Consider the following 16,150-nt stretch of genomic DNA (forward strand, 5'->3'; position numbering starts at 1 on the left):
CATTGCATTATTATTTACGTTGCCCAGCTAGATATATCGTGAACAACTCACTAGACACTTCTCTCTAAAACATAACATCTTAACAATTTACAATGTCATCAAGTTGCGAGCGCATGTTTGAATCTCCAGAAAAGAAGTTATAATAGAATAATGTTTATGGTGAAATAAACCATGCTTCATTCTTCATTGCTCTTTTGCTCTTTGCGATTTATTGTGTCGTATATAATACAATATTAGTTGTGAAGCATATTAGATAGAATAAACTATGTGGTAGTGAAGTTATTTACATAGTACACATTGGGGTGCAGATCAAGAGATCTTTTTGTTTCCTTGGACATAAGACATTGAATCAGCAGTGTGGATCTGAAGTTTCTGTTAGATGTTCTTAAGCAATCTGTTTGATGAGACAGCAATAACAAGGGATGTCATGGGATGTTACTGGAAACATGAGCCAATGTTAGTTTCTGTCTGTAAATGCCCTGAAATCTGTGCCGATGTAAGTGCCTGTCTGCAAATGCCCTGAAATGTGTGCCAATGTTAGTGCCTGTCTGTAAATGCCCTGAAATGTGTGCCAAAGTAAGTGCCTGTCTTTAAATGCCCTGAAATGTGTGCCAGTGTAAGTGCCTGTCTGTAAATGGCCTGAAATGTGTACCAATGTAAGTGCCTGTCTGTAAATGCTCTGAAATGTGTGCCAATGTAAGTGCCTGTCTGTAAATGCCCTGAAATGTGTGCCAATGTAAGTGCCTGTCTGTAAATGCCCTGAAATGTGTGCCAATGTAAGTGCCTGTCTGTAAATGGCCTGAAATGTGTGCCAATGTAAGTGCCTGTCTGTAAATGGCCTGAAATGTGTGCCAATGTAAGTGCCTGTCTGTAAATGCTCTGAAATGTGTGGGCGCTGAAATGTGTGCCAATGTAAGTGCCTGTCTGTAAATGCCCTGAAATGTGTGCCAATGTAAGTGCCTGTCTTTAAATGCCCTGAAATGTGTGCCAGTGTAAGTGCCTGTCTGTAAATGGCCTGAAATGTGTGCCAATGTAAGTGCCTGTCTGTGTGCCAATGTAAGTGCCTGTCTGTAAATGCCCTGAAATGTGTGCCAATGTAAGTGCCTGTCTGTAAATGCCCTGAAATGTGTCCCAAAGTGCCTGTCTGTAAATGCCCTGAAATGTGTGCCAATGTTAATGCCTGTCTTTAAATGCCCTGAAATGTGTGCCAGTGTAAGTGCCTGTCTGTAAATGGCCTGAAATGTGTACCAATGTAAATGCCTGTCTGTAAATGCCCTGAAATGTGTGCCAATGTAAGTGCCTGTCTGTAAATGGCCTGAAATGTGTGCCAATGTAAGTGCCTGTCTGTAAATGGCCTGAAATGTGTGCCAATGTAAGTGCCTGTCTGTAAATAGCCTGAAATGTGTGCCAATGTAAGTGCCTGTCTGTAAATGCCCTGAAATGTGTGGGTGCTGAAATGTGTGCCAATGTAAGTGCCTGTCTGTAAATCCCTGAAATGTGTGCCAAAGTGCCTCTCTGTAAATGCCCTGAAATGTGTGCCAATGTAAGTGCCTGTCTGTAAATGGCCTGAAATGTGTACCAATGTAAGTGCCTGTCTGTAAATGCTCTGAAATGTGTACCAATGTAAGTGCCTGTCTGTAAATGCCCTGAGATGTGTGCCAATGTAAGTGCCTGTCTGTAAATGCCCTGAAATGTGTGCCAAAGTGCCTGTCTGTAAATGCCCTGAAATGTGTGCCAATGTTAATGCCTGTCTGTAAATGGCCTGAAATGTGTACCAATGTAAGTGCCTGTCTGTAAATGGCCTGAAATGTGTGCCAATGTAAGTGCCTCTCTGTAAATGCCCTGAAATGTGTGCCAATGTTAATGCCTGTCTTTAAATGCCCTGAAATGTGTGCCAATGTAAGTGCCTGTCTGTAAATGGCCTGAAATGTGTACCAATGTAAGTGCCTGTCTGTAAATGCTCTGAAATGTGTACCAATGTAAGTGCCTGTCTGTAAATGCCCTGAAATGTGTGCCAATGTAAGTGCCTGTCTGTAAATGGCCTGAAATGTGTGCCAATGTAAGTGCCTGTCTGTAAATGGCCTGAAATGTGTGCCAATGTAAGTGCCTGTCCTTAAATGGCCTGAAATGTGTGCCAATGTAAGTGCCTGTCTGTAAATGGCCTGAAATGTGTGCCAATGTAAGTGCCTGTCTGTAAATGCCCTGAAATGTGTGCCAAAGTGCCTGTCTGTAAATGCTCTGAAATGTGTGCCAATTTTAATGCCTGTCTTTAAATGCCCTGAAATGTGTGCCAGTGTAAGTGCCTGTCTGTAAATGGCCTGAAATGTGTACCAATGTAAGTGCCTGTCTGTAAATGCCCTGAAATGTGTGGGTGCTGAAATGTGTGCCAATGTAAGTGCCTGTCTGTAAATCCCTGAAATGTGTGCCAAAGTGCCTCTCTGTAAATGCCCTGAAATGTGTGCCAATGTAAGTGCCTGTCTGTAAATGGCCTGAAATGTGTACCAATGTAAGTGCCTGTCTGTAAATGCTCTGAAATGTGTACCAATGTAAGTGCCTGTCTGTAAATGCCCTGAGATGTGTGCCAATGTAAGTGCCTGTCTGTAAATGCCCTGAAATGTGTGCCAAAGTGCCTGTCTGTAAATGCCCTGAAATGTGTGCCAATGTTAATGCCTGTCTGTAAATGGCCTGAAATGTGTACCAATGTAAGTGCCTGTCTGTAAATGGCCTGAAATGTGTGCCAATGTAAGTGCCTCTCTGTAAATGCCCTGAAATGTGTGCCAATGTTAATGCCTGTCTTTAAATGCCCTGAAATGTGTGCCAATGTAAGTGCCTGTCTGTAAATGGCCTGAAATGTGTACCAATGTAAGTGCCTGTCTGTAAATGCTCTGAAATGTGTACCAATGTAAGTGCCTGTCTGTAAATGCCCTGAAATGTGTGCCAATGTAAGTGCCTGTCTGTAAATGGCCTGAAATGTGTGCCAATGTAAGTGCCTGTCTGTAAATGGCCTGAAATGTGTGCCAATGTAAGTGCCTGTCCTTAAATGGCCTGAAATGTGTGCCAATGTAAGTGCCTGTCTGTAAATGGCCTGAAATGTGTGCCAATGTAAGTGCCTGTCTGTAAATGCCCTGAAATGTGTGCCAAAGTGCCTGTCTGTAAATGCTCTGAAATGTGTGCCAATTTTAATGCCTGTCTTTAAATGCCCTGAAATGTGTGCCAGTGTAAGTGCCTGTCTGTAAATGGCCTGAAATGTGTACCAATGTAAGTGCCTGTCTGTAAATGCCCTGAAATGTGTGCCAATGTAAGTGCCTGTTTGTAAATGCCCTCAAATCTGTGCCAATGTAAGTGCCTGTCTGTACATGCTCTGAAATGTGTGCCAATGTAAGTGCCTGTCTGTAAATGCCCTGAAATGTGTGCCAATGTAAGTGCCTGTTTGTAAATGCCCTGAAATGTGTGCCAATGTAAGTGCCTGTCTGTAAATGGCCTGAAATGTGTGCCAATGTAAGTGCCTGTCTGTAAATGGCCTGAAATGTGTGCCAATGTAAATGCCTGTCTGTAAATAGCCTGAAATGTGTGCCAATGTAAGTGCCTGTCTGTAAATGCTCTGAAATGTGTGGGCGCTGAAATGTGTGCCAATGTAAGTGCCTGTCTGTAAATGCCCTGAAATGTGTGCCAAAGTGCCTCTCTGTAAATGCCCTGAAATGTGTGCCAATGTTAATGCCTGTCTTTAAATGCCCTGAAATGTGTGCCAGTGTAAGTGCCTGTCTGTAAATGGCCTGAAATGTGTACCAATGTAAGTGCCTGTCTGTAAATGCTCTGAAATGTGTACCAATGTAAGTGCCTGTCTGTCTGTAAATGCTCTGAAATGTGTGCAAATGTAAGTGCCTGTCTGTAAATGCTCTGAAATATGTGGGCGCTGAAATGTGTGCCAATGTAAGTGCCTGTCTGTAAATGCCCTGAAATGTGTGCCAAAGTGCCTGTCTGTAAATGCCCTGAAATGTGTACCAATGTAAGTGCCTGTCTGTAAATGGCCTGAAATGTGTGCCAATGTAAGTGCCTGTCTGTAAATGGCCTGAAATGTGTGCCAATGTAAGTGCCTGTCTGTAAATAGCCTGAAATGTGTGCCAATGTAAGTGCCTGTCTGTAAATGCTCTGAAATGTGTGGGCGCTGAAATGTGTGCCAATGTAAGTGCCTGTCTGTAAATGCCCTGAAATGTGTGCCAAAGTGCCTCTCTGTAAATGCCCTGAAATGTGTGCCAATTTTAATGCCTGTCTTTAAATGCCCTGAAATGTGTGCCAGTGTAAGTGCCTGTCTGTCTGTAAATGCTCTGAAATGTGTACCAATGTAAGTGCCTGTCTGTCTGTAAATGCTCTGAAATGTGTGCCAATGTAAGTGCCTGTCTGTAAATGCTCTGAAATGTGTGCCAATGTAAGTGCCTGTCTGTAAATGCCCTGAAATGTGTGCCAATGTAAGTGCCTGTCTGTAAATGCTCTGAAATGTGTACCAATGTAAGTGCCTGTCTGTAAATGGCCTGAAATGTGTGCCAATGTAAGGGCCTGTCTGTAAATGGCCTGAAATGTGTACCAATGTAAGTGCCTGTTCGTAAATGCCCTGAAATGGGGAACCAATGTTAATGCCCCTCTGTAAATGGCCTGAAATGTGTGCCAATGTAAGTGCCTGTCTGTAAATGACCTGAAATATGTGCCAATGTAAGTGCCTGTCTGTAAATAGCCTGAAATATGTGCCAATGATAGTGCCTGTCTGTAAGTGCCCTGAAATGTGTGCCAATGTAAGTGCCTGTCTGTAAATGCCCTGAAATGTGTGCCAATGTAAGTGCCTGTCTGTAAATGCCCTGAAATGTGTACCGATGTAAGTGCCTGTCTGTAAATGCCCTGAAATGTGTACCAATGTAAGTGCCTGTCTGTAAATGGCCTGAAATGTGTGCCAATGTAAGTGCCTGTCTGTAAATAGCCTGAAATGTGTGCCAATGTAAATGCCTGTCTGTAAATGGCCTGAAATGTGTACCAATGTTAATGCCTGTCTGTAAATGCCCTGAAATAAGTGTTTATGTTAGTACCTGTCTGTAGATGCCCTGAAATGTGTGCCACTTTGGTATTGTAGGAGCTTGGATAATGGCATGACATGCGCTACATGCCACAGTTGATATAGTTGTGATTACCCTCCCCCAATACAGCGTAGATAGCCCATGCCTCATTATGGGGAATATATATGTCTACAGCATCACTTCCTGGCCTCCTTGAATGTCACCCAGGCCTCCCCATTACAATACACACACCTTGTTTCCCCGATTACTGATTCATGACCTTTGTCATCAGACTTGGGGACAGTTTGTGAGGCCAGCCCTTTCAGCTGAGAACCATTACCATTGTTGCTGACTAAATCATTACTTAACATAAAATATGAATATTGTTGAGGTGGTCCAGTAAAACCTGATATAGTATGTGGACAAGAATTGTCCTGTGGTATTAGCATTTGCTTTGAATATATATACTAAATATGAATAGACATGTATATGAATATTGGCCATATCACTTGGGAGACTTAACTCAGACGTTATCATATATTTTTTAGGTTATCCTTTTTCTTATTATCCTATTAATTTAAAAAAGCATGTTGATATGTGTGTTATGTTTCTCAAAAATAATGATAAAATATAACCACTCTGTGAAATCATGTAGGCATGTGAAACAGCAGATTGTAAGTCCAGCATGGAATTAATCCTGATTGTTTGCAGCTGCAAACATGTTGATATGTGACCAAGGGAGAATGGATATGGTCCAAGGTGCTGGTGTGTATGATGAGGATGGGTGGGGAGACAGACCCTCCTCCTGACTCACCATTCTAACACCATTCTGTCACCATTGTGTGTCACCATTGTGTGTCACCATTGTGTGTCACCATTCTGTGTCACCATTCTTTGTCACTATTCTGTGTCACCATTCTGTCACCATTCTGTCACCATTGTGTGTCACCATTGTATGTCACCATTGTGTCACCATTCTGTGTCACCACTGTGTGTCACTATTCTGTGTCACCATTCTGTCACCATTGTATGCCACCATTGTGTGTCACCATTCTGTGTCACCACTGTGTGTCACCATTCTTTGTCACTATTCCGTGTCACCATTCTGTCACCATTCTGTCACCATTGTGTCACCAATGTGTCACCATTCTGTGTCACCACTGTGTGTCACTATTCTGTGTCACCACTGTGTCACCATTCTTTGTCACTATTCTGTGTCACCATTGTGTCACTATTCTGTGTCACCATTGTGTCACCATTCTTGTCACCATTCTTGTCACCATTGTGTGTCACCATTATGTCTCTATTCTGTGTCACCATTGTGTGTCACCATTGTGTGTCACCATTGTGTGTCACCATTCTTGTCACCATTGTGTGTCACCATTGTGTGTCACCATTCTTGTCACCATTGTGTGTCACCATTGTGTGTCACCATTCTTTGTCACCATTGTATGTCACCATTCTGTGACGCCATTCTGGGTCACCATTCTGTGTCACCATTCTGTGTCACTATTCTGTGTCACCATTCTGTGTCACCATTCTGTGTCACCATTCTGTGTCACTATTTTGTGTCACTATTCTGTTTCACCATTCCGTGTCACCATTGTGTGTCGCCATTGTGTGTCTCCATTGTGTGTCACCATTCTGTGTCACCATTCTGTGTCGCCATTCTGTGACACCATTCTGTGTCACCATTCTTTGTCACTATGCTGTGTCACAGTACAGCTGGGTAGAAGCTGGGTAGGATTTAATTTGAATACTGCCATGTTTTTTTCTGTTCCAGTTGTGGTATAATGGAAACACATCAACATGTGTTTCACATTTATCAATGACTTTTGTGCAACACATTATTAGATTCATATCGATGTACACCAATATCTGTGTGTACCATGCTGGCTGAACACAAATTCCTGAAACCAATGACCATGAACAAATTATGAATATCAGTGCAAAGTCCCGGTGTGTGGAAGCTGAATCATTTACATTGAGGTATTGATTGAAAATTTAACTATCTTGGCATGCTAAAGTAATATATGATCTCACCATCCATCTATCATGACATGTCAAGTAATATACGATCAAATCATCCATCTACCATGACATGTCAAGTAATATATAATCTCACCATCCATCTACCATGACATGTCAAGTAATATATGATCTCACCATCTATCTATCATCACATATCAAGTAATATATGATCTCACCATCCATCTATCATGACATGTCAAGTAATATATGATCTCACCATCCATCTATCATAATATGCTCAAGTAATATATGATCTCACCATCCATCTATCATGACATGTCAAGTAATATATGATCTCACCATCCATCTATCATAACATGCTCAGGTAATATATGGTCTCACCATCCATCTATCATAACATGCTCAAGTCATATATGATCTCACCATCCATCTATCATAACATGCTCAAGTAACATATGATCATATGACCATCCATCTATCATGACATGTCAAGTAATATATGATCTCACCATCCATCTATCATGACATGTCAAGTAATATATGATCTCACCATCCATCTATCATAACATGTCAAGTAATATATGATCTCACCATCCATCTACCATGACATGTCAAGTAATATATGATCTCACCATCCATCTATCATAATATGCTCAAGTAATATATGATCTCACCATCCATCTATCATAACATGCTCAAGTAACATATGATCTCACTATCCATCTATCATAACATGCTCAAGTAACATATGATCTCACTATCCATCTATCATAACATGCTCAAGTAACATATGATCTCAACATCCATCTATCATGACATATCAAGTAATATATGATCTCGCCATCCATCTATCATAACATGCTCAAGTAATATATGATCTCACCATCCATCTATCATAACATGCTCAAGTAATATATGATCTCAACATCCATCTATCATGACATATCAAGTAATATATGATCTCACCATCCATCTATCATAACATGCTCAAGTAACATATGATCTCACTATCCATCTATCATGACATATCAAGTAATATATGATCTCGCCATCCATCTATCATAACATGCTCAAGTAATATATGATCTCACCATCCATCTATCATAACATGCTCAAGTAATATATGATCTCAACATCCATCTATCATGACATATCAAGTAATATATGATCTCACCATCCATCTATCATAACATGCTCAAGTAACATATGATCTCACTATCCATCTATCATGACATATCAAGTAATATATGATCTCACCATCCATCTATCATAATATGCTCAAGTAATATATGATCTCACCATCCATCTATCATGACATGTCAAGTAATATATGATCTCACCATCCATCTATCATGACATGTCAAGTAATATATGATCTCACCATCCATCTATCATAACATGTCAAGTAATATATGATCTCACCATCCATCTACCATGACATGTCAAGTAATATATGATCTCACCATCCATCTATCATAATATGCTCAAGTAATATATGATCTCACATCCATCTATCAGAATATGCTCAAGTAACATATGATCTCACCATCCATCTATCATGACATGCTCAAGTAATATATGATCTCACCATCCATCTATCATAATATGCTCAAGTAATATATGATCTCACCATCCATCTATCATGACATATCAAGTAATATATGATCTCGCCATTCATCTATCATAACATGCTCAAGTAATATATGGTCTCACCATCCATCTATCATAACATGCTTAAGTAATATATGATCTCACTATCCATCTATCATGACATATCAAGTAATATATGATCTCACTATCCATCTATCATAACATGCTCAAGTAATATATGATCTCACTATCCATCTATCATGACATATCAAGTAATATATGATCTCACTATCCATCTATCATAACATGTCAAGTAATATATGATCTCACCATTCATCTACCATGACATGACAAGTAATATATGATCTCACCATCCATCTATCATGACATGTCAAGTAATACATGATCTCACCATCCATCTATCATAATATGCTCAAATAATATATGTTCTCACCATCCATCTATCATGACATGTCAAGTAATATATGATCTCACCATCCATCTATCATGACATGTCAAGTAATATATGATCTCACCATCCATCTATCATAACATGCTCAAGTAATATATGATCTCACTATCCATCTATCATGACATATCAAGTAATATATGATCTCACCATCCATCTATCATAATATGCTCAAGTAATATATGATCTCACCATCCATCTACCATGACATGTCAAGTAATATATGATCTCACCATCCATCTATCATAACATGCTCAAGTAATATATGATCTCAACATCCATCTATCATAACATGTCAAGTAATATATGATCTCACCATCCATCTTCCATAACATGCCAAGTAATATATGATTTCACCATTCATCTTTCATAACATGCCAAGTAATATATGATCTCACCATTCATCTACCATGACATGACAAGTAATATATGATCTCACTATCCATCTATCATGACATGTCAAGTAATATATGATCTCACCATCCATCTATCATAATATGCTCAAGTAATATATGATCTCACCATCTATCTATCATAACATGTCAAGTAATATATGATCTCACTATCCATCTATCATAATATGCTCAAGTAATATATGATCTCACCATCCATCTATCATGACATGCTCAAGTAATATATGATCTCAACATCCATCTATCATGACATATCAAGTAATATATGATCTCGCCATCCATCTATCATAACATGCTCAAGTAATATATGATCTCAACATCCATCTATCATGACATATCAAGTAATATATGATCTCGCCATCCATCTATCATAACATGCTCAAGTAATATATGATCTCAACATCCATCTATCATAACATGTCAAGTAATATATGATCTCACCATCCATCTTCCATAACATGCCAAGTAATATATGATTTCACCATTCATCTACCATGACATGACAAGTAATATATGATCTCACTATCCATCTATCATGACATGTCAAGTAATATATGATCTCACCATCCATCTATCATAATATGCTCAAGTAATATATGATCTCACCATCTATCTATCATAACATGTCAAGTAATATATGATCTCACTATCCATCTATCATAATATGCTCAAGTAATATATGATCTCACCATCCATCTATCATGACATGCTCAAGTAATATATGATCTCAACATCCATCTATCATGACATATCAAGTAATATATGATCTCGCCATCCATCTATCATAACATGCTCAAGTAATATATGATCTCAACATCCATCTATCATGACATATCAAGTAATATATGATCTCGCCATCCATCTATCATAACATGCTCAAGTAATATATGATCTCAACATCCATCTATCATAACATGTCAAGTAATATATGATCTCACCATCCATCTTCCATAACATGCCAAGTAATATATGATTTCACCATTCATCTTTCATAACATGCCAAGTAATATATGATCTCACCATTCATCTTCCATGACATGCTAAGTAATATATGATCTCACCATCCATCTTCCATAACATGCCAAGTAATATATGATCTCACCATCCATCTTCCATAACATGCCAAGTAATATATGATTTCACCATTCATCTATCATAACATGCCAAGTAATATATGATCTCACCATCCATCTTCCATAACATGCCAAGTAATATATGATCTCACCATTCATCTATCATAACATGCCAAGTAATATATGATCTCACCATTCATCTATCATGACATATCAAGTAATATATGATCTCACCATTCATCTATCATGACATGTCAAGTAATATATGGTCTCACCATCGATCTATCATTGCACGTCAAGTAATATATGATCTCACCGTCCATCTTCCATAACATGCCAAGTAATATATGATCTCACCATTCATCTTCCATAACATGCCAAGTAATATATGATTTCACCATTCATCTATCATAACATGCCAAGTAATATATAATCTCATCATCCATCTACCCTGAAATGCACGATATCCATACGCTGTACCCATAGACTGAATGACACACAACAAAGTGAACTGGCAAAAGTTTACTGCACCATAGTATTTGCCAAATAATGCATGATAAGCACAATGTGAACAATCAAATATACTTAACTGCAAAAGAAACATCACCATGGATAGATATATGAGTAACCGTTTTAGTCCAAACACTGTATACATAGAGCGGAGGCAGGTATTACCCATCATGTGGCATTCACCGATGGATTTATAAATCCCATCTCAAACGCGTTAAACATACACATTTACCCATCATAAATGCGCATGTCATAAGTAAGTATACTTTCTCTGCTGGAATGAACCTTCGATTGCCAAAATGAACGTGCTATCAATCCATAACAATCAATGTGCGACGCGGCCTCCTTGAACTCTAACCCACTAAGTGACATGAATATTCATGACCTACATTGCCCCTAAGCCAATCATATCTTGCTGAAGTTGGGTTTCCACCAGATATTTATAGACTAGCCAATCGCGGACTCGATGACATATTTCTGTCCCAGAATGCAGTCTTCCCGCCACATTGGCGGCCGTTAAAGTCTGTATCGGTAAAGGCCTCCACTTGAAATGTGAGTGCGGCATTTACCGATAACTCAACCACTGATAGTCCTGGTTGTATATGCAAATATTCAGTGAATTGAAACAATAAATATTGATATTTATGTTTCCTTCATCTAAAATTAACATATATGAGAGTTATACATAATATATACAACATTTGCCCTAAATAAAATAGAATGCAAAATACACAAGAAAGCCGTGTTCACTCGATTTACAATAGATGAAATTATTCAGATACCTAAAGTAAAGCGCTAATGTGAATACATTAAAAAAAACAAATAAAATATATAATAGACCAGTATAAATATATTTATATATATTTATATATATAACATATAATATATATTGTAACGTGAAGTATTTTCACCAGAAATAAGATGAAAAATCTTAATTTCACACTGTTAAAAATTAACGAATAATGTTATAATTACAGTATTTAGTAGAGTAAATCTCTTTTTTCAAAGGCGATCTTCAAAGAGGAATCGCCAGATGGGGTCTACCAAACAAAGACAAATATGTCTGTGTGTGTTATGCATTTGAGTAAAACGTAGAAGAAAAAAGTGTTTCCAAAGCATATTTAGTGTTTCTGTTGTAATCTAAGGAATTTTGAAACAAGCTATAGTCAATCAAAGTCCTCTCATCACATTACCACATTGATAATATTTTGGGTCTTACATGGCTAGGATTTCATAAATATATCTTTAGCACTACACACAGGTACTAATTACTTAAAATTGTGAGTTCAATTTAAACTATTGGTAATTGCCGACTGAAGTCATCGGCAGACCCACCCTTCGTCGGTAAATGCCGAACTTCCGGGTTTGCGTTTTTGTGCCGTGTTACGAACCCACTACATAAAAAACATGGCCACACTGCATATTGTGGTAATAGAGTTGACTGAAAACACATTTGAGAGAACTCGTCGCCCAAATGCACTATGTTTTTATTTGCACAGGGTTTCCCCCTTACCATATCGGTAATACTCGCCTCCGCTCTACTTTGAGACATATCAAAAAGATGAAACTTGGCAAAACTGATCATCAAGGTTCAAATTACATAGTCAAATGTCCTTAAAGTGAAACTCAACACTAGTCTCTGAGAAAATGGCATCACAAGTCTGTATCTCTTGTGTCTGCCATGTGCATTGATGACTGTCGTGCAACGTCGATACATGGAATGGATGAGGCGGTTGATGAAGGCCATAGGCACTTGAACCCACACTCTGAGGAACATCATTCAGCTGTCTTTGAATCTCGTCCCACAGGTGCTCAATGGGATTTAATTCGGGACTGAGGGCTGGCCACTGCATGATTCTGATGCCATTCTGCTGGAGGAAGTCTCTTGTTGCTCTCTCAGTGTGGGCACGGGCGTTATCATGCTGAAACCTGCGGTTGTGCAAAATGAGGTATGGCGTGTCTCAAGACTCGATCAATGTACCGAACTGCTGTGACACCATTGCCTCTCCCTGGACCGATGTTCTGGGAGACCATAGGGCGGACCCTCTGTGCAAGACCAATTCCACCCCACACCATGATGCTCAGACCACCCCACGACTCTCTCTCAACAACACAAGCATCTGAATAACATTCCCCACGGTGTCGCCAGGCTCTCGTTCTGCCATCTGCTGTTGAGATACAGTAACGGCTCTCGTCTGAGAAGAGGACTCTTCCACTGCCGGTGGCGCCAATGCTGATGCTGTGTTGCCCACTGAAGATGGTCCCGGCGATGATGTGGTGTCAGAATGGGTCCTCGGTGCGGCCTGTGACAGTGGAGGTGTCTGTTCATCAATCGTCGACACATGGTGTCCACACAAATGTGTCGCTGGTGTGTCTCCATGGTCTGTCAAGCAGTTTCCGCAGCAGTAACAAAGCGATCTTGAAGTTGCTGTCGCACCTTCTGACAATCCTGTCGTCGGGTGGTGACCCTTGGTCTTCCACCGTGTGGTCGGTCATCTGTAGTGTTGGTGGTCTGGTACCGTTGCTGGAGCCTATATATGGTCCTTACGTGGACTTGAAATGCATTCGCTACTTGCCGGTCAGTTTGTCCAGCTTGCAATCGTCCAAGGGCTTGGCGTCGCTGATTTCTTGTCAATCTTGGCATGTGGTAGCAATTCAATAACGAATGATTGTTATCCGATCTGGGTGGGATTTTTATAGGACAAGAAATGGGGGAATGCATGTGCATTTTAAATTGCACGGAACTCATGTCCATCAGGTTACCATGGCCGTTGTCGTGATGCGTTTGGGCGATCGGTTTTATTGTCATCTGCTTTGTTTTTTTAATCATCAAATTTCATTTTCCCGGACAAGGTAATGTTAAATTTTAGAAACTTTGACAAAAATGACCCAGATGTTTAAATTACAACTTTTCATGCAATGTTACTCCTGAATATGGAAGTACATGAATCCCAAAACCCACTAATGGGTGTGAAGGAAAATGAGGAAGAATTTGCTAACATTGCCAAAAACATACACACAAAACTGCAATATTGAGAACAGACCCGTTTACAGTGAGGTTCATAAGGTAGACTCTGACAATGACCTCAGCTTGTTAGTCTGGGATATTTCCAAATACTTCAAGTATGTGTCACTGTTCCAAACCCCTAAAGATTAAACAATCTCACCTTCAAAAGCCAAGCCCCTTCACATAACGACAAATCGAAAACACACATAACCCCACGAGGAGTAAACTGACAAGAAGAAAGTGCAAGGTCGGAGCAGGCGGAAAAGGCTGTTAATGAAGAAGCCTATATGCCTACATGAGTTAGGGGGGCGGTCAGTTAGCCTTGTGGCTAAAGCATTCGCTCATCACGCTGAAGACCCGGGTTAGAATTCTGACATGGGTACAATGTGTGAAGCCCATTTCTGGTGTGGCCTGCCGTGATATTGCTGGAATATTGCTAAAAAAGACATTAAAACCATACTCACTCACTCACAGTTAGATTGGCCAGACTGCTTCTTAGAGTTAACAGAAGTTGAGGTTAAGTCAGGGCGGCTGGAGTTTCTGTATTTCCGAGTTCACAATTTATTCCCTGGAAGACACATGAAATGATCCAGTCATCTTTAATTATGTCGTTGTAGCCATTATTTTTTTGTAGATTTGATATTGGGACCAAGTATACCCTTACTGATTTGTAATTCTTGAATCCTTTTACTTTGACCAGATATTCAATGTAGAGAGCAATAGAGCCTGTAGGGACTGGAAGTGGCTGAATATGTCAGCTCTAACAATATGCGAAGTACGATTTCAGTTGACAGCTGTATGTTGTCTGTGTTATGTTGTCTGTTATTCTTGAGTCTCTGGACTGTTGCATGTTGGGTACTGTGTGGACTGGATTCCACCCACTGGAAGAGATGAACTGGGCAACAGTTCAAACATTCTAAATTGTATGTGGGATAAGCTAGGTAATACTCTCAAACAAGGACTAGCGGCCTGGGTCATCTCAGTGAGACTGTATATGCAATCTTATTCAGCTCTCCCTTTAAATGCACTGCCACAATGTCAATATTATGCAACGCCTTAATCCCTAAAAAATCTCTGATATGTCTCATTGCCTCTGAACTAAGAACAGTGCCCTTGTTGATAGCCGCTCTGCAGGTTATATTATCAATATACACTACAGGTTTCTTGTTCTGAGAAGTGAGTCTCCATCCAGCTCTATTATGACATGCTCAGGTAATATGACTCAACCATTCCTCTATCATGACATGCTCAGGTAATATGACTCAACAATTCCTCTACACAACATGCTCAGGTAATATCACTCAACATTCCTCTATCATGACATGCTCAGGTAATATGACTCAACCATTCCTCTATCAAGACATGCTCAGATTGTATGACTCAACCATTCTTCTATCATGATATGCTCAGGTAATATGACTCAACTATTCCTCTATCATGACATGCTCAGGTAATATGACGCAACCATTCCTCTATCAAGACATGCTCAGGTGATATGACTCAACCATTCCTCTATCACGACATGCTCAGGTGATATGACTCAACCATTCCTCTATCATGACATGCTCAGGTAATATCACTCAACCATTCCTCTACACAACATGCTCAGGTAATATGACTCAACCATCCCTCTATCACGACATATGCTCAGATAGTATGACTCAACCATTCCTCTATCATGACATGCTCAGATAGTATGACTCAACCATTCCTCTATCACGACATATGCTCAGATAGTATGACTCAACCATTCCTCTATCACGACATATGCTCAGATAGTATGACTCAACCATTCCTCTATCACGACATGTGCTCAGATAGTATGACTCAACCATTCCTCTACACAACATGCTCAGGTAATATCACTCAACCATTCCTCTATCAAGACATGCTCAGATAGTATGACTCAACCATTCCTCTATCATGACATGCTCAGATAGTATGACTCAACCATTCCTCTATCACGACATATGCTCAGATAGTATGACTCAACCATTCCTCTATCACGACATATGCTCAGATAGTATGACTCAACCATTCCTCTATCACGACAT

At 39.7% G+C, this 16,150-nt stretch overlaps 2 protein-coding genes across 2 annotated transcripts in view; one reads left to right on the top strand and one right to left on the bottom strand.

Annotated features, from left to right (window-relative positions):
- The window catches only part of LOC139458362 (uncharacterized), a 37,399-nt gene that overhangs the window by 17,569 nt on the left and 3,680 nt on the right, over positions 1–16,150 (bottom strand). The window contains exons 2-3 of the mRNA XM_071239773.1: positions 13,228–13,392; positions 12,853–13,011 (exon numbers count right to left, since the gene is read on the bottom strand). Coding sequence (XP_071095874.1) covers positions 12,853–13,011; positions 13,228–13,392 — 324 coding nt within the window. The remainder of the gene's footprint in view (positions 1–12,852; positions 13,012–13,227; positions 13,393–16,150) is intronic.
- LOC139470447 (kin of IRRE-like protein 2) overlaps positions 1–16,150 on the top strand; it is a 323,048-nt gene that overhangs the window by 12,470 nt on the left and 294,428 nt on the right. The gene's annotated exons all lie outside the window — the stretch shown is intronic.

Source organism: Haliotis cracherodii, unplaced genomic scaffold, assembly GCF_022045235.1.
Source record: "Haliotis cracherodii isolate W230 unplaced genomic scaffold, xgHalCrac1.p SCAF_1, whole genome shotgun sequence".
In the NCBI taxonomy this organism is placed as follows: domain Eukaryota; kingdom Metazoa; phylum Mollusca; class Gastropoda; order Lepetellida; family Haliotidae; genus Haliotis; species Haliotis cracherodii.